General features: G+C 42.6%; 1 protein-coding gene across 5 annotated transcripts; it reads right to left on the reverse strand.

Annotated features, from left to right (window-relative positions):
• Positions 1-333: 333 nt before the first annotated feature.
• On the reverse strand, positions 334-21147 carry naca (nascent polypeptide associated complex subunit alpha). Of its 5 annotated transcripts, none has more exons than XM_069905964.1 (11): positions 21040-21147; positions 18437-18508; positions 13733-13831; positions 11968-12012; positions 8971-9132; positions 7644-7729; positions 4255-4332; positions 3775-3921; positions 3219-3347; positions 611-733; positions 334-442 (listed from the first exon to the last, which is right to left on the reverse strand). In XM_069905964.1, exons 2-11 carry the CDS (start codon positions 18504-18506, stop codon positions 428-430), a joined length of 954 nt encoding a protein of 317 aa, XP_069762065.1. In that variant the 5' UTR covers positions 18507-18508; positions 21040-21147; the 3' UTR covers positions 334-427. The 5 variants fall into 5 exon arrangements, with proteins under 5 accessions (XP_069762065.1, XP_069762064.1, XP_069762066.1 ...); XM_069905963.1 differs by having other exon boundaries at positions 8971-9222; XM_069905965.1 differs by lacking the exons at positions 8971-9132; positions 11968-12012.
• Between the last annotated feature and the right edge of the window lie 971 nt (positions 21148-22118).

Below are 22118 nucleotides of genomic sequence, written 5' to 3' on the forward strand. Positions count from 1 at the left end.
TGCTAATGGTGCGTAGCAATGGACATGGCAGGCCAAAAAACATTTCTGAGGTGTACAATTCCAAGACGCATGGGCACAGCCAAAGTGACGGGAGAATCAAGACACATTTACAGCAGCCCTCATTTTATTTGAACTCCATTGTCAATACTGGAAGGTAGTTGATAAATAGCAATAGAGAAAATGCCGCAATGGTGCTTTAAAATCTTCCAAAGCATCAGACTGGAACGCCTGGCAAGTTCAGGCCCAAAGAATTAAATGAAGCAAGTACGTGGTACCAACTTCAAGATGAACCTTTGCTGGAATCTAAATGTACATAGATTAGTCTAAACAAGATTAAATATTTCAAGCCACATTTTTATTTAAGGTGTATCAATATAAATGGTACAAATGTACTGATGCTGCACCAAAAGGACTTCGATCTTGCAGCTTACATCGTCAACTCCTGCAAAAAAAAAATTAAAAATCATCAGAATCCGACACTATTCGACAGTCAACCATAAACAAACAATAATACCTTGATACTCAGTATAGTATGAAATGAAGTGGTAATTACAACTTCCCTCCCTCACCCCTCAGAACATACCGTGAAGAGAATGAAGACGGAACATACCATAATAGCATTTACAATATCATTGTTGTTATTTTTCAAAGCACGGACAGCCTTAGCCCTGGACACGTTAGCTTGGGACACGACCAGCTCAATGTCCTTCACCTCCACACCCGTTTCATCAACCTAAAAGAAATTTTTAAAAGTTAGTGAACCTTTCTGCTATTAGTTTTCTTTCAGTCCAAAATCAAACACCACTCCCAACGCATTCCAGAACACTGGGGGGGGGGGGGGCACACGAGAATAAATAAAAAACAATCGCACAAGTTGAGCCCACGTCCCCTTCAATTTGGTGTTTATAAGCTGGTCCAAAAGAATAAACAAGAAAAAAAAAGATTTTGTGGCAGCTCTACATTTATATTTCAATTCAAATGTAATGACCCAGGTTAAAAATTAGTCAACTGCTGTTCAACTCACACCTGTAAGTCATAATGTCCAAATGTATTCCTACTCATTCACTCAAATCAGTATCACAAAAATCCCATCTGGGAGTTATTTACTAACACAGGAATACCTCGCTTTATGAAAATAGAGCGTTCCTATGAAACCTTTAAGCCAAAATGGCGTAAAGCAAAGACCCATTCACTACTATTGAAGGCTATTTTCGGAAAAACAATAACCCATCCAAATTTCTTTCAGACACCAAACACGGGCTTCTTCATAAAAGCGAATTTTCGTAAAGCTTGTATTCGTAAAGCAGGGTATACCTGTACCAAGTCACAAAGGGCTCAGGCCCGAAATGCTAGTTATGCACCTTTATCTTTGCTGCATAAAGAACACTGCGTGACGTGCTGAGTTTCTCTAGCATTTTTGTGTAAGCTACTAGCACAGCATCTGCAGACTTTCTTGTTTAACTCCAAGTTAACTTTCTTGCTTGGTTTTAGCAGAAGCTAATCAATTATCACCAGGGTCCAAGCAGTCTCATTTGCCCAAAATAAGCAGAGGGGTGTGGGTGAAGTAAACCATCCACACACACGGCTACTTAACAAGAGCCAATAGTATAACAGGAAACATACTAGTGTGAGTAAGAACATTGGCTGATTGGCATGAAGTAGAGTTGGAATACATGGATCATATTCTGGTTGGCTGCAAGTTGTTAGCTGTGTTCCGGCAAGGGTCAGTGTTGGAGGCACTTCTTTTTATGATGTACAATATCCACACCTCTGGGGATTGGTAGATGCCAGGCAATACATTTTCCTGTTGTTCAAGAGTGCGTGCTTGGCAAACTGACCACCATGGGACGCCAATTTTAAACTTCCGTATTTTTTTGCCGGTTGCTTGAATTCCTAATTTGGATTATGAAATGAATGGCTTTGTGGCCAACTTTTCAGATGATGTGATGGCAAGTGGAAGTGGAATGTAGGTTGAGGAAACAGGGAGGGTGCAGAAGGGCTTAATGAGCAGAGAAATGGCAAATGAAATACAATGTCAGTTGCAAAGGGACCGAGGAGTGCTCATGCAAGATGGCCTTAAGCACAGTAAACTTGCATGTTGAGTTGGTGGTGAAGACAGCAAATGCATTGCTGGCATTCATTTCAAGAGGAATAAATTTCAGATTTATTGTCAAGAATACATACATACAACCCCAAGATTCTTTTTCATGCAGGTCATGCAGAATTACTACATATTGGTAGTGCAAAAAAAAATGCAAGAGCAGGGCCTCAAAGTATTGTGAGCAATTTTAGGCTCTTCATTCAATAAAAGATGTGCCAACAGTGGAGAGGGTTCAGAGAAGGTTCAAAGTATAAGCATAGAAGGAACATTTGATGGCTCTTGGAGTTCATAGGAATGAGGGGGGATGCTCATAGAAGCTTTTCAAACATTGAAGGGACTGGACAGAGTAAATGTGGCAAAACTGTTTCCTGTGGTAGGAGAGTAAAAGACAAGGCAGCACAACTTTAGGATTGAAGGGTGCCCATTTAAAACAGACGCGGAGAAATTTCTGGAAATTGCCATCGTGGGTGGCTGTGGAGGTCAGGTTGTTGGGTGCATTTAACCATAACCATAGAAACAGGCCAACTTAGCCCTTCTAGTCCATGCCGAACACTTTCTCCCACCTAACCCCACTGACCTACACTCAACCCGTAACCCTCTATTCCTTTCCCATCCATAAACATATCCAATTCTCCACCAGTACATATATACATATTAAAAGAAATCTTATTCATAAATAGACTCGGAGGGTTGTTTTATCAGTTCAACAGTCAAGGCAAAGATTGATAGGTATCTGAATAGTCAGGGCATCAAAAGTTATGGGGAGAAGGCAGGAAGAGGGCATGTGGGAAAATGTATCAGCTAATGGAATAGAGGAGTGGACTTAACAGGCCAAATGGTCAACTTGTGCTCCTACATCTTATGGACTTCCCCTTCACTCTTCTGGGTAGTGGGGTAAAACCAGAATGAAGGAAATAGACAATCTGGATTCAGCTAAAAAAAATGAACATCAAGGGGTTTTTGATGGGCTTTTGGAACCAAGAAATGCCACCAATGTCTAATTAGGCCACATCAGGACCTTTGCTCATTTGAACCATATCATCAGAACTAGACTAAAGGTGAAATGTTAACAGATGCAGATTGAGCAGTGATTTTGAAACCAATCTCAAAACCATACCTCTTCCTCTTCACTCTCCTCCTGTACAGTTGGAGTCTGTGTGTTTTCCTGGATATTGGCAACAGATTCTCCCTGTACCTTGAATTTTTCCGCAGCAGCAAGCTGAGCTTGCTGAGATAGATCCTCAATCTAGGCACAAGAATAAAGATGAAATATTCCACTGCAGAACTACTTTCGGCAAATAAAATTTCCCCGTGATCAAGATTTCATACTTCAAGCAGCACATTCTAAACCAACATTTGTGTCTATCTAATTTTGATGTATGTGGCCATCTTAGCTCACATTAGAATACAACCTTACTGCCATCAAACAGAAACATTAGTGTACCTCTTGGAGTGGGTGGGGGAAGAAAAAGATTAAGACTAGAAAAGCAGGTCAGAAAATTCATTGTTGGTGCAGCATAGGGTAGATTTGCTGGTTTCAACATGTTACACAAGGGAAAGTGCCAAAGTCTGCCAGGTCTACAACTAGAGGAAACATTGTCACATCTTTCTTATTTGAAATGATCTTATTGGTAAATTATACATGTAGTTGGTAAATAGCAACTAGATCTTACCTTAGCTTCACCAAAAACAATATATGTATCAGATGCAGGGCTTTTGTAGACATCTGGCTTTGTAATGACAAACAGAATGTTTTTTGATTTTCTTATCGTAACCCTTGTTACCCCAGTAACCTGGCGAAGACCTAGTTTTGACATTGCCTGCAAAGAATAAAAGAACCTTCAGGGAAGCTCTCATGATACAATTTTAAAAAGCCTCCCCCAGAGAGGTTACTGTGCAATGTTAACCATCTAGATGTGTCAAATAGGACAAAAGCAGCAAATTCTGAAATTTCGAGAGGTTTTCTTGAAAGAAAACCCCTCTCTCATTTTGGCTATTACAACATTCAAAAAATTAATTCAGCACTAAACTCCCAAACATCAAAACAATCAAAATGTAAAATAACTTGTCACTAACCCATTACTTGTACAGAATGAGGGCACCTGTCTCAACTTTCAAGTTAACTGCCAACTTCAGTGCCAAGAAATACTCACTTTACGCGCCTTCTTTTCACTTCTACTCTGTTTTGCTTTGCTAACTGGTTCTTCGTCAATTTCAGCTGCTGCTGCAAGCTGCAAAGAAAAAATGATTAAACCACTTTATGCAGTAAGCAAATATTTGCAAGTGTTTCTATTAACCAAATTAGAGGACACCTCTTATGATCAAGTGTCATGCAGGTTCTAGTTGATCTGCAGAGATGACCACATTCACAATACCAATGAAAAGCAAAACCTGAAATTCCTTTCCCTAAATGTTAGAATGTCAACAAAATTATTGTCTTTCCCATACCCCCCTCCATCAAGACACCATCATATGCCGCATGAAATTCACTCTAGGGATTCAAAAGTTCCAACTATAAGCAATTTGCTACACTAAAAACCATATAATCTGAAGTTATTGTATAGACAGTAAAATCCTGTTATCCTGAATTCAAGGATCAGGCAAAATAATAGCAGAAAATAAATGGGTAAAAAATACGGAAATTTAAAATTGGCGTGCTTTGCTGTTAGTTCTCCATTCATACAAGTCTCAAACAACTGGAAAATTCACTTATCCCGCATCTACCATCTGATGGATATCAAGGATTTTACTGTAATTGGAGTCCAAGGAACTGTCAAACCAAAATTCATATTTAGACTGGGCTTTAAAATTCAAGTTTAATTTAACCAATTATGCAGATCACATTTAAAATCAGTTGTTGGAGAACATTTGAATTTTGATGAACTTGCAAATCAAAAATAGCAGGCCAGTCTTCTTAGGATTAGCTTCAATATTCGAAGTGCTTAAAAATATTTTGGATACATTGTTGAAGCCCCCACAGACACAAATCAAAAACAATAAAGTCTTGTGGACAATGATTCTGGGGAAGGATGTCGAGACAGGTTAAGCCTGAAAACAGGTATTGTAATTGGGCTCACAATTCACTCAAAATTCCTCAATGTTTAAGCAGCAATTTGCTGGTACCCAGATGATTCAAGATAAAGCAAAATGTCATTGAGAGCAGCCAACACCCATGGAACTTTACCCTCAGTACTGGATACCACCTTCCAAAGCAGAGGCAGCAAAAATAGCTACCATTATTTATTCCACACAAAGGAAACTGGCACAACAATTATACTACCTTTATTTAATGTACATAATGTTGCATTATGCAACTTCAAATGACTCAATCCAGATCCAAGTCAGCATTCAAATTTCATGTAACACTTTCTGCTCAAGATGCACACACAAGTTACGAAGACTGGTTAAAGCTAATAACTTAAGACAGATGCATAAAAGTGGTGTTATCTGACAGGAAATACATCTGTCACAATGATGCCCAACCTTCTCACGCAAGTCCCGAAGCTAACCTGCCGAGCTACTCAAGAATACCAGTAATTTATTTGGCTAAGCTTGTAGAGGCTGTTGAAAAACTAAGCATATCAATAGACAATAGGAGAGCTGGAGTAGGCCCTTCAGCCCGTCAAGCCAGCACCGCCATTTTACAGATCATGGCTGATCACTACTATCAGTACCCCTTTCCAGCCTTATCCCCATAACCCTTAACTCCTTTGTCCACTAGAGTCTTATCTAACTCTCTTTTGAACATAATCAGCGAATCTGCCTCTACCACCCTCTGTGGCAGAGCATTCCACAGATTCCACAGAGTACAAATCAAAGCCTTCAAAGGACCCAGACAAAACATTGCACAATATTTGGTGAACCTCAGCCACACAATAGAATACTTGAAATATTTAGATACCAAGCCTAATTCTACACCAAAAACAAATAGAATATGTGGTCAAATCTGAGTGGATAGGTGGGGAAGGTGTTTGATTGTCAGCCCACTCAGTGGGACAAAGGGCTTGCTTGTTTCATCCGACTGCCACCTATTGGGTCCCTCAAGCCAACTTCATCTTTCATTAACACCATGGCTGATCTTTCATCTGAAACACCATTGCTCAACCCCATCCTTGTACAGGTTGAACCTCTAATCCGGCAATGTTGAGACCTGGCCATTGCTGGACCACAGAAATTGACCCCTAAGGGAACCCCCTATGTAAACATATCAATGGTAGAAAAGTTGAAACAGGAAATAATACTGGTTAGTTAGCACAACACCTTTACAGCGCCAGCGATTGGGTCCGGGGTTCAATTCCAACACTGTCTATAAGGAGTTTGTACGAACAGTGCCAGATTCAAATATGCCAGACCATGGGATTTGCCAGACTACAGAGCACCCAGAAATCTCCCAATCTTTAACGTATCCAGTGTGCCACAGGGTGGAGAATTAATGAATTGCCCATCACCTTGTAAGACATCTATTCAATTCAGTCTCAATTTTAAGACTGTCCCCATCAGCCATTCTTGACTCTTTTTCAACTATAGCCTCCTGATAACTCCTCAAAGTTTATGACCCCCCCCCCCCCCTGTAAAACAGTCAAGTTTTGATTTCTATACTTCGTTCCAACTGTCACAAAAAGAAAAACAATATTTATGATTCCAAGGCTTTGGCCACCAAGCTGTTGTTGAGAATGGCTGTCTACTTTCACCGTGGGGGGGGTAGAATGGGGGTTAAAAAAAAATCATCTCCATAACTACCATCAAAACTGCACTTGGAAAAGCTTGTGCTGTTATGGATGCCACACTACAGGAATGTACTGAACAAATTGCCAAAGGGAATCACAAGGATGTTGCCTGGCATGGTGGACTTTATTTATGGGGTGAACATGCATTGATTGGGCTTGTTTCCCCATCCAAAGCAAAGAAAGCTGATGGGGGTAATGTGATAGAATTATACAAGAGGGGTAGATGGTCAAAATCTTTTACCCATGCTAGGCACATTTTAAAAAAGAGCTTAAGTATAAAGTGAGGAGATTTGATGGGCAAGCTTAATTTTAAAGTGATTAACATCTAGAACGCACCTGCCAAAGGAGGTGGTGCAATAAGGAGTAATAATGAAAAACTTTAGGAGCATTTAGCCAGATACTTCAATGGATAAGGAAGGCGTAGGATGCGATGCAAAGACAAATGGAATTAGTGTAGAGACAAAAAGATCAGTATGGATGTGGCAGACCAATGTAGTCATCTCTCTGAATGCTACTGAAGAGGCCTCGTCCTCTCAATCTCTCCTTACGTCAGATGTAACAAGATGTAGTCTTGTGAACCTTTATTGCACTTCCTTTTTGCAAGCACATCTTTTCTGAATTTTGGATTAGTGGGGGAGGGATGGGGTGGAAATTTGCAAACAGTATCTACTGGTAAAACAAGAGAACGGGCAATTGTAGACAGATGGAAAACATCAAAACTAAAATTGCTGGTAAGGGAGAAAGGGCTACACTGTCGACAGCTTGCCTTTTGAAACAGTTTCATCATGCTTATATTCACATACTTGCAGACACACCTGAGCTTGCTGTGTTGTTGACTGTGTTGTATCCTGTTCTTCCAGTTCTGGTACCGACTCATCGCTGTCCGATTCTGTCCCAGACCCTACAAAATGTCACAATTTAATCTAGGGCTCTGCACATTTCAGGCTTGTGGGATGTTTTAGTGACTTGCAAAGAAAATGTGCCACGGCTGAGGGAAAGTGACGACACCATTTTTAAAACTATTTTACACACACCCATGCTCAAGTGAAGTACAAACCTGTGCAACTAAACTGTGCAATAAACCCGGTTCAATAGATGGTTTTTAAAAGTGCATTGTTGAGATTGATCTACTTCTATATAGCCTTAAACACAAACCTAAAAAATGTGGTTAAAAAACACCTCAGTGCCAATACAGAAACCTTTTTACCTTAAACTGTTATGTACAAGAAAATGTCCTGGATACTTCAAATGCTTTCAAACCATGCAATAAAAAGATTTGTTAGTGTGAACACCCTTGAAACCAGATTACATTATTAAACATGTGGTTTCAATTTTCTATTCTCATCCTGCGAGCAGAAACTAGGCAAATAACATTGCAATATACTCTGGAGTTTAACATAACCAAACATCTAAAAGACAAAATAATTGCTCACAGGTTTGTTGGAGAATTCAGGTGATGTAAACAAGTCTTTGTTATAATTGAGCCTCTTTTTAAAATAGATAAATATTCACAGGCTGAGGTATGCAGGCCAGTTTTAGCACAAGGCCAAGTGTTAATGTAATTAGTGTGCTACAAACCTTTTCAAAACCAGTTCAGTCAAGTTAAGTCACAGCTACTTGTGAAATTCAAGGTGAACTTTACATTGCCATTAGCACACAAGCTCCAAACACCCCTCGGAAACGGTTGAAATTTGTACAGTAACTACCTGTCCCAAAGAACATGACCTTGGTTATCAACCTTTAAAGGTCACTACCAAGAGACTGGTGCATCTCCATCTTTCAGGAAAGAATTGATAATTATACAACACGTCTCCCTTTCCTTCCTCACACCACCACCCCCCCCCCCACCCATTACAAATCAGATTTATGCTCACAAATGAGCTTTTCCCAATTAATAAATTCAGAATCGTACAGATTTCAAACCGCACAATTTTCCTTTTGTTTTAAGGATAAGGCTAACTTTAAGCTACCCAGTTCTGGAGAATGGTACATATTCCATGAAAGTCCTCCAAATGCTTTACTTAAAGGTTAGCCTTTCCCAGTTGTGAACATTAATGAGCCTTTACTTCCCAAGTTTAATACAGGTGCACAATCCAACTAAGCAATACACCAGTACATGCACACCTCAACCAAACTTAATACCCTCATCATTTTGCTTCACCACAGACTCCTTTCCAGTCGGAGCAATCTTGGGAATTGCCTTCTCAACAACAGGTGGGGCAGGAGCTTCACTGAGGGTTATTGCGTTGATAGCAGGAATCAAAGGAGGCATCTCATCATCATCGTCATCGTCAATTTGGATAGCTGAAGACCATTCAGGGGATGGGGCAGTGAGTTGAACAGAGGCAGGTGGGATAGTGAGAGATGGAGGAAATTCAGAGAGAGCTCTACATTCTGAAGACAAAGAAAGTTCGGTGGATGTAGGTACTTTGTCAGGTGAACAATCAGCAACAGGTAGAGAGGGTGGCAGCTTAGTCGCATGCATAGGAGATGGAAGCTGTGAATTCTCAGAAGGATCAAGAGACAGAAGCGAATCAGTACAGGGAGCAACTTGGTCAGATGAAGTTAGCAGAGAGACATGGGAATGAGGTTCTGAAGCAGGCAAGTCAAAAGACTGAAGTGGTTGAACAGGAGAGGCTACCGTTAACGATTGCATTGGAGTAGCCTCATTAGCAAAGAGGCCTTGATGTTCTGGCATGGCCAAAGAGGGCTCAGGCATACAAAGAGGCACATCAATATTTAGTCCAGTTGCCAGAACAGCAACTGGAGGCTCAGATGATTGCTCACCTGCAGCAATGTTAAGATGACTGGAGGATGATAGCATTTCAGTGGTGTCAACTGGGGCAATCAAAGGGCATGAACCCTCAATGGCACTAGCAGCAATCAACAGAGCAGAGGACGTACTGTTGAATGCAATGCAAGTAGACGAGGGAAGGTTATCAACAACCAATGGATAAAGAGAATGAACAATAGCATCACCTTCAGGGGCATCAGCTTTGCCGTCGGGGGGCAAGGGCACGTCGGGGGCCAGGGGGGCTTCAGGGGCCGCCTCGCCCTCGGGGGGCAGGGGGGCTTCAGGGGCCGCCTCGCCCTCGGGGGGCAGGGGGGCTTCAGGGGCCGCCTCGCCCTCGGGGGGCAGGGGGGCTTCAGGGGCCGCCTCGCCCTCGGGGGGCAGGGGGGCTTCAGGGGCCGCCTCGCCCTCGGGGGGCAGGGGGGCTTCAGGGGCCGCCTCGCCCTCGGGGGGCAGGGGCGCTTCAGGGGCCGCCTCGCCCTCGGGGGGCAGGGGCGCTTCAGGGGCCGCCTCGCCCTCGGGGGGCAGGGGCGCTTCAGGGGCCGCCTCGCCCTCGGGGGGCAGGGGCGCTTCAGGGGCCGCCTCGCCCTCGGGGGGCAGGGGCGCTTCAGGGGCCGCCTCGCCCTCGGGGGGCAGGGGCGCTTCAGGGGCCGCCTCGCCCTCGGGGGGCAGGGGCGCTTCAGGGGCCGCCTCGCCCTCGGGGGGCAGGGGCGCTTCAGGGGCCGCCTCGCCCTCGGGGGGCAGGGGCGCTTCAGGGGCCGCCTCGCCCTCGGGGGGCAGGGGCGCTTCAGGGGCCGCCTCGCCCTCGGGGGGCAGGGGCGCTTCAGGGGCCGCCTCGCCCTCGGGGGGCAGGGGCGCTTCAGGGGCCGCCTCGCCCTCGGGGGGCAGGGGCGCTTCAGGGGCCGCCTCGCCCTCGGGGGGCAGGGGCGCTTCAGGGGCCGCCTCGCCCTCGGGGGGCAGGGGCGCTTCAGGGGCCGCCTCGCCCTCGGGGGGCAGGGGCGCTTCAGGGGCCGCCTCGCCCTCGGGGGGCAGGGGCGCTTCAGGGGCCGCCTCGCCATCGGGGGGCAGGGGTGCCTCAGGGGCAGCCTCACCTGCACTCACGTGTGATACTAGTGTTTGATCACAAGTGGGCAGAAATTGTCTACCAACAGCTGCACCATCAGGTAAAGATATCACAGCTGGAGTGACATAATCATCATTGAGCAATGGAACAAGGGACGTAGGCTCAGCAATGACATCAAGTAAAGGCTTCACACCCAAGATAGATGCAACTTGTGTGCTGGCCAATAAAGGCAGGTGAATGGCATTGGAAGCAATTATGGAAGAGTTGGCACATGGATAAAGTCCAGAGTGGGTACTAACAGAGTCACAAGATGAAAGCACTCCATCAGCATGGTCAGAAAGTGCCACATCATTAGACAAAGGTGGATGAATGGTGGCAACAGTGAACTTCGTGGACAAAGGCACAACTGAAACAACAGGGTCAACTAATGGCAAGTTCTCAGCAGCAAGATTGGCAGGGAACACCATGGTAGGAGTATTATCACTGTCAGATGAAGACAACTCTGCTTGGCTCCCAATAGTATCAGCCTTAGACAAGCCAACAATGGAAGAGACAAGATGGTCAGCAAATGAACGCATCTGATCTACAACTGCAACCACTGGGGGCACAGCATCACAGGAAACTGAAGATTCAGTGGCAACTCGTTTATTTCCCTCAGATTCACACAAAGTACCTCCTGCCAATTCAGTCAAAGCTTCACTGTTTGTCAGAATTGTGTTTGCAGTTGGTAAGTGCAAATGGTCAATAATGGGGCTTTCAACCACTTCAGCCAATGTTGTACCAGTGGGAGCTGCAGGGGTAGGTACAGGGATAGCACTAGCAACAGCATCAGATGGGGACAGGCTCACGTCAGAATCAACTTCAGTGTTCAAAGAAACAGTGGTGGAAGATGGCAAGTCTGATTGTCTGCTGACTTGGTAACCGCTCAAACTGTGATCGACAGTGGCAGTAGCAACTGAATCAGCAGGCAACTGGTCGACAGAAGTAGCAACCGCTTTTGATAAAGGCAGCCCGTCAACATCAGTCGAGTCAAGAGGTGAAGATAGTTGACTGGTGGTAGGGTCAGCAGTAGGGGAAGGCAGCACCTCAGTCGTTACAATCAGAATAGAAGATGGAGAGAACTCTGAAGGAGATTGGACAAGAGTAGCAGACAGAAGGGATGAAGGTTGAATGTTGATTGTTTGAGGGGATGGAAGCTGAAGATCAGGGCCATGCAAGTCAGTAGCAGCTGAAAGCTCCATCTTACTGGCACCACTGGATTCACATTCAGCCTGCATGTACTCACTGGCTGAGGAAATTGATTCATGCTCAGAACAGGTTTCAATAGCAGCTGTTGAAGATAACCAAAACACCATCAACATGAGCATAAAGAGCATCAGTACTGACAAGGACTTCAAATAAACAAATATCATTTAACTCAATATGTTAAACCCTCAAGCACAGAATAAACTATTCAGCCCCACTGATCTACGAGTATTTAATTTCCACATCTTTCACTCATCCAATGGACACCTCCTTATACACTTTCATGTCAGTGATAAACTGCACTCATCATTTTTATCAATTCTTCACCTCAAACCACTAGATAGAAATTTGTCTCACATTCCCCAATAGAGAAAAAAAAACTCGGTACTAAATTTTTGAAGTGGATATGAACTTCTTCTCGGAGGGTGATGAATCGTTGCTTTTTTTTCTTCAAGAAATAGACAATTATTTCCCGAAAAACCTGGGAATTCAGACGAATGGGGAACTGGTACAGAGTTGAAGCCTGGGACAGATCAGCCAAGATCTTACACAATCCATACCTTGTATAACTATGATTGATACTTGGATGCATGCTACACCAAATTAGGAGGCCCAATTAGCGAATTTGCAGATGTCACAAAATTGACAAGATTATAGCCTCAAATTACAGAATGAAAACAATCAGTCAGCAAGATGAGTGAAACAATCGCAGATGGAATTTAAACCTGATAAGGGTAAAATGAAGAAACTTTGAAGCCTAATAAGGTTAGGACATACACCATGAACATTAGGGCCCCAGGGACCATTGAAAAGATCAATCTTGCTGCACAATTCAAAGATTGAGCATGTTTCACTGCAATCTGAACTGCAGAAGTTAGGAGGAGTCAGGTACTCCCAAAACATACCTGGATAAGCACTTGAATGACCAAAACAGAAGGTGATATCAAGTGCAGGTTGATAAAGTTTGAAAGTAATTTTTCCAAAATGTTTCAATTATTTTTCAGGTCAAATTAGAACCGTGCCCTTTAATTGCTCCGTTTGGTGCTTCTCAAGAGGAGGAAATAGTCTTGACTCCATCTCAGAAGTGAATTTGAGCTTTTACCTCATTGAGAGCTCGAGGGGCAATTCTGACGAAATGGAAAGACAGCACTCCACCTACTCATAGTCAATGGTTACAGGTTGTGTCCTTCCTATGTTTAGAAAGCAAAGCAAACATAATGTGTAAGACCTAAATGTGAGTTTTTAACAAGACGTGGGGGCCATTCATGGAGCATTACCAGCATTTAAAGAATGAGGGTGTTTGGATGCTCCTGAACAGTGTTGTCTGGTCTCCAAATGTCATCTTTCATTTCCCATGTATATTAGATATGCAAGTTTGCCTTGTTTAGAAGGGGTTTGATTAATTGGGGGGGGGGGGGGGGGTTTCATTTTTACCCTTGTTTTTTTTTCCTTTTGGCATGATGACATGAAATCTAGAATAAACCCAGTCTCAACTGTCATAAAATAAACACATTGCTCCAATAAAGCTCCAAAAACCACACCTAAATTATTAGCTCAATCGTATGCTAGCCATAGGGCAACAAACCTGCTTAACAGTTCTTCCATTGTGTGAATCAACTGACTAATTTAGTCACCCATGGAAGCAGAAAGACTAGGTTTAGTAAAGTTTAGACTAATTCTAAATCACCACCCACTGAGAATAAATTATTAAAAAGAGATCATTCTAATACACAAGAACAAAAATTGTTAGCAGAACTGCATGGCTGAAATCAGTTAGTTTAAGAGATCGTCCATTATCGTTCTACCTGCGATTTGAACAGACTTCTCAGGAGAAACGGGACATACAGTTGCTTGGACTACATCAGGTACAGCTGGAGCTTCTGAGGCAGGAGCACCAGACCCAGCTAGAAAGTTGAGCAACAATGCGAGTTACAGGCAAAAGTGCAAATCCACTCTAGATTAAAGCCTGAAACCTTTATGTATACACATGGCTAGCAATTCAGAATTAACCACCACCTCACAAGTTAACACACAGGGGCAATATTCACCCAGGTTTATGAGTGTTAATTGGATATAGAAAGGCCAGGCAAGAGGAAATTCTCACCTTTCTTCTCCTGGCCTCCTCCATATTCAAATAACACTGTTTACCTGTTGGTCTGTACTACTCCCTCTGCCCTTTCTTTTAATTCATACCTTGAAGGGCTCAGGCCTGAAACATTGTGTCTTTTTAATCTTTACCTCCTACAGATGCTGCAAGGCCTGCTGAGTCCCTCCAGAATGTGTGTTTTTTAGAGACAAACAACTCTAAAAACCAAGGAGCAAATTAAATTGAAGCAATTTTGAAGACCCACATAATTAAGTTCTTCTCCCCCTCACCCCTTTCAATCAGCACTGCAATGTGATTATTTTAGACATTCATTATCCCTTTATCTAGTTCCTGCACATGCACAATACTCCACAGTAAATTCCTTATAATAGAGGTCCACATTCACAATGTGGAAGTTAGTGTTTCTTTCTTCTTCGCCTCGCGCCCCCCCCCCCCCCCACGTAATCTTCATATTAGACCCTTTGTCAATCTATTATCACCCAAATTGCCAGAAAAAAAATAGCAAGAAATCTCAGCCTGATCAACCCTTCCCATCACGTACGTACTTACTAATCTAGATGGGCGCTTTCTCCAGTCCTTTTCCAGTTACAATCCCTCCCCCAGCCAAATTTCCTTTTTTGCTCATTCTGCCTATTCCTTGAAGGGCTGCCTGGAATGTCAGCAATATATCTTTGTCTCTTATGGACAATGAAAGACCGGCAGAGTTTCTCCAGCATTTTGTTTTTTTTAATTAAATTACAGTATCTGCAGACTTTCATGTTTCACAATGTGCAGAAATTTACTTGCAACTGCAAATACGCAACTTTTAAGGTGGTGGTTTGAGAAGATAAAAATCCTATTTTTCATATTGCACAATTGGCTACATTCATGCTGCATGCTCAAATTTTACAAAATGCATTCGCATATTTTTAAACTGTACCTTGGATCAAAAAATACACATTTTAAAAAACTCACAGTACATTTTAGAATTAATGCATACAAATCAGAAAATTTAAAGCAGTTAATCATTTAAGTCAAAGCTCATTGTTCATTGCAATTCAAAAAGACAACCTGCCAAAGAATGGAGATTCAAATGGATAAACCTGAAATTTTAAAGTCAAGATTACTGAAAACACGACTGACATAGCAAAGTTTTTTGCAACAGTGATTAGCAAGACAAGTTTTATATATATATATATATATATATATATATATTTGAGCAGAATGCACCCATTTGCTACTCCCACCCCAGGTTCCACATTTGTTTACATCATGGCATTAAAGAATGGGAGTAGGTTTTATCCTCAAGGCAACAGGTACCATCATTTAGATTCAATGCAAGAACTTATTTTGATAGAAGCAGTGGCAAGACAATGTTTAGCTGATTGATATTTCAAACATGTCCAGCTAAAGCAGAAGCCAGTTACCCCTTTCTCCAACAGGCAGAACCCTTCGTTTTATCCATCCTTAATGATACAATCTGAAGATTAGAAATCCCTGGAGATTTGAAAACTGGCTTCTAGCACTAAGCTAGTAACCTTAATAAAAGGCATTTCATCCACACTTTCATCGTCCATATAACAAACCCCTTCTGCAATGTACAACTTCAGCATTTATGATCTCTCCCAATGTCAGGAAGTGAAATTTAAGTTAATGCAAGTGTTCCTCAAATGAAAAAAATGTAAGAACTTTATCCTAAAACATACCACACTCACGACATTTGACACCGTTACAGCTGCAGTCAAACCCCATCACACATTCAATCAATGCTGCAGGTCATGACAGATTGCTTGGCAACCAGAAATCTTTCTGATCAAAAGGGCGATGTACCCAAACTCACCAGGCAATTACATCAATCCCAGAATGTCGGTTGATCTTCAGGACGCCTTCTCCACGTTAACTTACATGTTTCCCACAAGCACATTTACAAAACAGAATGCACTGTAATAGAGTTCACATCATTCACAAATAAAACTTTATGATGCAGTGGGAGAAAGTTGCAAAACCAGAAAATGCAAAATCTCTTCAGGCTACTCATTCCTTCCAACAGTTCCATTTTCTTCAAAGCATCATGAACAATGGAGATCCACAAACCTTGAGAAAATCTGGGTTTTTACACGATGAGAAAATGCTTAAAGCATCAGAATATAACCCACTGCACTGATTGCTTTCCACGAGCCAGTTTACATGTGTTGCAACCTCAATTTTGTGTTTCAGGAATCAAAAATCAGTGTCATCAATGAAAGTGCTGCTCACCCTCAAAACCTGTGCCACAGGCTGATCCAAATCAATTGCCTTTATTCGCTGAAGGAGCAACAGTCTCAAAATAGTATCTCGTAAACATATATTGCAGAACCCTACTGAACAGAAGATTTGAACTACCAAGCTCATGCTTATTTTTGCGCAAATTATTTTGCTGCACACGCAAGTCAGGTGCTGCCTTTCAGGAATAGTGTTTTGAAACATTGGCACACTAAAGTATACATTCCAACATTGTGGCTCATTTTGCGCAAATTATTTGCTATACGTGCACAGAGAACAGCAAATTATTAGCATAGTTAGAGCTCGGGGACAACACAATAGATGGTTTGTTTTTTTAAAATTTTTTATTTTTCACACCATAAACCACATTGACCAAGATACATACATTTTCAGAATAGATGGTTTGTAAAGCAACCTCACTTTCCTGTGCCGGCCTCCACCTGGGAAGCTTGGCAACAGGTCGATTTGCAGCTGGAGCAATTTCATTCAAAATAGAGGGTGGGGAAATGTCGTTGATCTTCAGGACACCTTCTCCACATTAACTTACAAGTTTCCTACAAGCACAGTGGGACCTTCAGTTGTCAAAGATTTGCACATCAAGCAGCGCCAGTCAAAACTGCCCAGGGGCACAAATCCCATTTAACCCACCAAAGAAGGAGTTGGAATCCCAACACCTTAGCATTGCATGCATTTGTGGTGTGCACCAGGTACAAGGTTACAAGCACCTTTCACACAAAGGTTCAGTAAACAATCTGGAATTCAGTGCTAGACCAATTGTGGAAAATAAGAGACAAAAGCAGGGGAAACTTTACACCTGTGCTCTTGCTCTGTATCATCCTCATTTGAGAGGTTGTGTGCTGCACAAAATGAAAGGCCCACCAGTCAGCTATTGCACTTTTTTTTAAAAACTGAACTCCTGAAGGCCAACTCTTTGCAATTGCACCAATTTGCAACATGGAGCACAAAATCTGAACCCAAGGCATTTCAATTTTACAAAGTGCATCTTAAAGCAAATATTTTCTTCATGATGAAATTCAAGTGATCCATGTTGAATCTTTCACCTTATTGAAACTCTGATTAGTTTACTAAAACTGCAGCAGAATTGATCTCTTGCAAAAAAAACAGGGAAAAGTATAAGAGGCAGCCTTAACCCATTACATTTGCTCAGTATTAGAAAATGTCTGGCACTCGAGCCCAAAATTCCAAAACAGCATAAAGATCACACACACTGTTCACCTTCTTGTTTCCAGAGGATTTCATGCACCAGTGTTTGAGACTGGAATAGAATGCAACTGCTTCGACTTGTGCTGTAGCTGCACAACTATTTGTAATAAAGGCACTCTGCAGCAACAAATGCGCAATGCATGGACATTTACAGGAGGGAATGCAGATATTCTTGTTGCAAATCTCAAGATGCCTTGCATCTTAAATGAGTGCACATATTCACCAATAATAAGAACAAATTTTGGCAGGGGATTCCCCTAGTAATGAAAAATTTAGAAAAATTTGTTCCTTTAGAATCAGCTGAAAATTTCCAAGTAAAAAGAAGCTGATACAATAAGCACCATTAATTACTTTTTGAACTACCAGGAGAGGTGAGCAAGTCACCTTTCACTCGCCCTACCACCTTTAGAGGCAGTCGATTCCAAAATCGAACAATATTGCTGCAGTACAAAGAACTTTACATCCCTTCCCTCAGGAATTAGGGCAATCAGAATTTATCATCGTAATCAAGTCACAAAATTCATTGTTTTGCAGCAGCCTCACAAAAATTAAAATAGTGGACAAAAACTCAAAGTCTTTGGTTCATTGATCATTCAGGAATACTCGCCAGTACAAAGTCATTTAAAGATAAAAGGATCAGATATCTTGGAACCATGAATTTTCATACTATTAACTCTTATTCCACATATAATGTGCCACATGAAATAGTTTTTTAAAGGTATAATACTAATCTTTCACAAAGTTGTGCAAGGGAAGAGGAGGCAAAATTATGCTCAAGAATGAACCAGATGTTGAAAATGCTTCAGAAAGGTCACCAAATCCTCTAACGATCATGACTCAAAGATGATCAAGCCTTGATCAAACTGCTGACCAAAAAACTAACTGGCATCATACCCAGAAATAAGGATCCCCGCTGTGCAAAAAGACCAATACAAACCTGTTTCAGCTTGTGGCTGCTGCATTTCTTGCTCTGTGGCAGGAACGGTTTCTGTGGCTTCACCAGGCATTTCTAGACAGAAGAATATCCATTGGTTAGAAGCAACTCATTTGCCATTAATCAGGATTCCCACATAGCAGGACTAACAGGAATGCCTTGCTGGGCCAAAGATGTAGCCTTTCCAACAAACTTACCTCAGCTGATGAAGACTCAGAAATTAATTGCATTGAGTTGGTCATATTATTCAAAGTGCTGAAAATAAACAGGACTCGTGCCATTTTAGATAATCAATATCCTGAAAGGTCTATTGTGAAATTCAGCTAAGGCTTGCCAAATTTAGACTGATGGCTAAATCATAGACCAAGGCCAAAATTGCTCTCATCCACAAACAGAAGGGCTAAAAGAAAATCAGATGTGAATAGAGATCTTTAACCTAGTTCAATTAAACCAGAAGCAGAAAGATGCAGTTCAAAACAAATTCTGGGAAAAAAAGACACCACCTATATATACAAAGTTATCAGCTCAGAACACTCAGGGCATACAGCATCTGTGAAAAGAGAAACAGTAAACATTTCTGGTTGTTGACATTGTAACAAAACATTTTGAAGAGCCCAACTTGAAATGGTCAGTAAAACACAAAAGTCTGCAGACACTGATTGAACTAAAACATGATGCTGGAGAAACTCAGCAGGTCAAACAGTGCACTTTACATAGCAAGGATAAAGACACATAACCAATGTTTTAGGCTCAAGTATCTTTGCTATACAAAGTTTGACCTGCTGAGTTTCTCCTGCAGTGTTTTAACTTGCAATAGTAACTCTCTTCTCATAAATGCTGTTCAGTTTGAGGGTCCCTAATAGGCCTTTATTTTGGATTTCCAACATCTGCAGTTTTCTTTAGCCCCGGCTTGGCCAAATATTGACCAACATTTTATATTTTAATGCCAATCTTCCCCCCCAAACACACTTTGCCTTTGCTCTGAGCAGAAACAGAAGAATTAATGTACAAATGAACATTTTGTAAATGTTAAGTATTCAGCAAGAGCAACAGCAATTACCCACATTATTTTACTTATGGCTGCAGGAATTCACCTTGGCAGCTGTTCGATTTGATAAATAAAATTCAATAATTAATCACGTGAATACAGTTTAATGAGCCACATCCAGCAAGCTCATGAGTGCAACATTTAAATAAAGTGCATGAAACTCACTGAATAAATGTAATGCCTTAACCATGTAATGACAAACTAAGATTTTCTTAAGTAAAAGTACAATGCTGGAGAAACTCAGCAGGTCAAACAATGTATTATACTTAAAATAACAAAGGTACAGAAGCAACGTTTCAGGCTTGAGCCCTTCATGAACTAACCTTGAACGGCTCAAGCCTGAAACGTTAGTTAAGCATCTTTATCTTTGCTACATAAATTCCACTGTTTGACCTGCTGAGTTTATCCAGCATTGTATTTTTACTTCAATTATGGTGTCTGCAGACTTTCATGTTTTATTCTTACATTTTGCTCATATCTTGATGAAAGGCTCAAGCCTGAAGCATTGCTTATGTATCTTTACCAAGTATGCTGTTTGACTTTCTCCAGCATTGTCTTTACTTCAATCAGTGTCTACAGACTTTTGTTTCACCCCTTTAAGATTTAGTTACTCCATTATATTTCAAAATAAATTATTAGGATTATAAAACATGTGGAGACTTTCTGGAAAACACACTATCGTATACAAAACCATTAGATTTTATGAAATGCAAAGATGAGGCACATTTGAGGCAAAGAAAAATCCAAAAGGTAATACGTACCTGTGTAAGAAAGAAAGTAGCCTAGAAGTTAGAAAGGTGCGCAACATAAAAGCAGACATGATTATTCCACTAAATAGTCTGAAAAGACAGGCAAAGACATGGTGTAAAAGCACAGTGCTGGAGAAACTCAGCAGGTCACAGAGTGGATTTCATGTGGAAAAGTAAAAGGTGCATCACCCACGTTTCAGGCCTGAGTCCTGCATCAAGGTGTGAGTAAAATGTAGGCAGCCGCCCGAACTTTGTTCCCGCACCTGCCTGCATCTTGTCCACCCCCTTGATGCAGGACTCAGGCCTGAAACGTGGGTGATGCACCTTTTTCTTTTCCACATGAAATCCACTCTGTGACCTGCTGAGTTTCTCCAGCACTGTGCTTTTATTTCAACCACAGGTGTCTGCAGACCTTCCTGTTTTACCGAAGACACAGGAGCAAGAACGAAATCATTGAGCAGAGTGAGAAACCAGGATTCCTACAGAAGGGGGTGGAGAGATAGTCAGGACAACTTTCACCTCCCCAAGTTCAAAACTTCATAATGGATTAAACCCGACCCCCACCCCCACTCAAGCAGCAAATCGGGGCGACGTCCCGCGATTCCCGCGCGGCTCTCCAGCCGCCTGAGGAGCCGCTGCCGCCGGCACACCACGAGCCCCGCGTCCCGAGGGGTTTAAACCCCCGTGCCGCCACACTTCCCCCACCATCGGCACCATCAAGCCCCCCCACCCCCGCCACGCCGACGTGCCAGCCGCCGCCGACGCAATGACCAAGGGATGGAAGCGGATTCTCCCCGTCGAATACTTACTGCCTCTAATCAAAGATGGCGTGAAACAGAAGCAGCCCGCCGTTCGCACAGATGTGAAAGAGACCGCGCGTCCGCTTCCGGGTCAACTGACGAGGGTGGAGGGGGAGCGGGGTTGAAGTCCCGCCTCAATTGCCGATTGGTTGAGCTGCTGGTGATTGACGGCTTCCGGTGGCCGTTCGGGGTTTTTCTGCTTTCCGCATGGTTTCTTCATAATAACGTTATGAAGTTACATTATAATCAGTCGATTCTCACCTTTCCTTTCCTATCATAGAGGCCATTCGACCCTTCTATTCTGTGCCGAACCATTATTCTGCCTAGTCCCACTGACCTGCATGCGCCCTGGCCATGTACCTGTCCAAATTCTTTCTTCTGAAATGGAAAAACTGAGAATGCATCGGTTTACGAAAGGGAAAAATGATTGGAGTTAAACAATTTGCTTTTTGAAAAAAGGCTGGGCGGGTTGGGAAGTATGGTACATTCCTTTGGAAGGAGAGCGACCCCTCCCCCCACACAATCTATGTGATCTACTGGGATTGTTGTCTGAAGAGGGCGTGCAAAATCATTGAGGACCCCTTCAACCCCGCACACATCATCATCAAGCTGATCCCACCGGGAACAAGATACAGGAGTATCAGAAGTAAAACATGACAGTCTGCAGACACCGTGGTTGAAATAAAAACACAATGCCGGAGAAACTTAGCAGGTCAAATAGTGTCCTTTATCTTTGGCTTGGCTTCGCGGACGAAGATTTATGGAGGGGGGTAAAAAGTCCACGTCAGCTGCAGGCTCGTTTGTGGCTGACAAGTCCGATGCGGGACAGGCAGACACGGTTGCAGCGGCTGCAGGGGAAAATTGGTTGGTTGGGGTTGGGTGTTGGGTTTTTCCTCCTTTGCCTTTTGTCAGTGAGGTGGGCTCTGCGGTCTTCTTCAAAGGAGGTTGCTGCCCGCCAAACTGTGAGGCGCCAAGATGCACGGTTTGAGGCGTTATCAGCCCACTGGCGGTGGTCAATGTGGCAGGCACCAAGATATTTCTTTAGGCAGTCCTTGTACCTTTTCTTTGGTGCACCTCTGTCACGGTGG

This window comes from Narcine bancroftii, chromosome 12 (genome assembly GCF_036971445.1).
Source record: "Narcine bancroftii isolate sNarBan1 chromosome 12, sNarBan1.hap1, whole genome shotgun sequence".
NCBI classification, from domain to species: Eukaryota; Metazoa; Chordata; class Chondrichthyes; order Torpediniformes; family Narcinidae; genus Narcine; species Narcine bancroftii.

What these genes read in the sequence shown, in the direction of transcription:
- naca (XM_069905962.1), bottom strand. Translation starts at nt 11,959, where the DNA reads ATGCAGGCTGAATGTGAATCCAGTGGTGCCAGTAAGATGGAGCTTTCA. An exon ending in GGTGAAGCAAAATGATGAGG is followed by an intron (nt 7,730 to 8,970) that starts GTATTAAGTTTG and finishes GACATTTTGTAG; the next exon opens with GGTCTGGGACAGAATCGGAC. An exon ending in AGGAGAGTGAAGAGGAAGAG is followed by an intron (nt 734 to 3,218) that starts GTATGGTTTTGA and finishes AATTTCTTTTAG; the next exon opens with GTTGATGAAACGGGTGTGGA.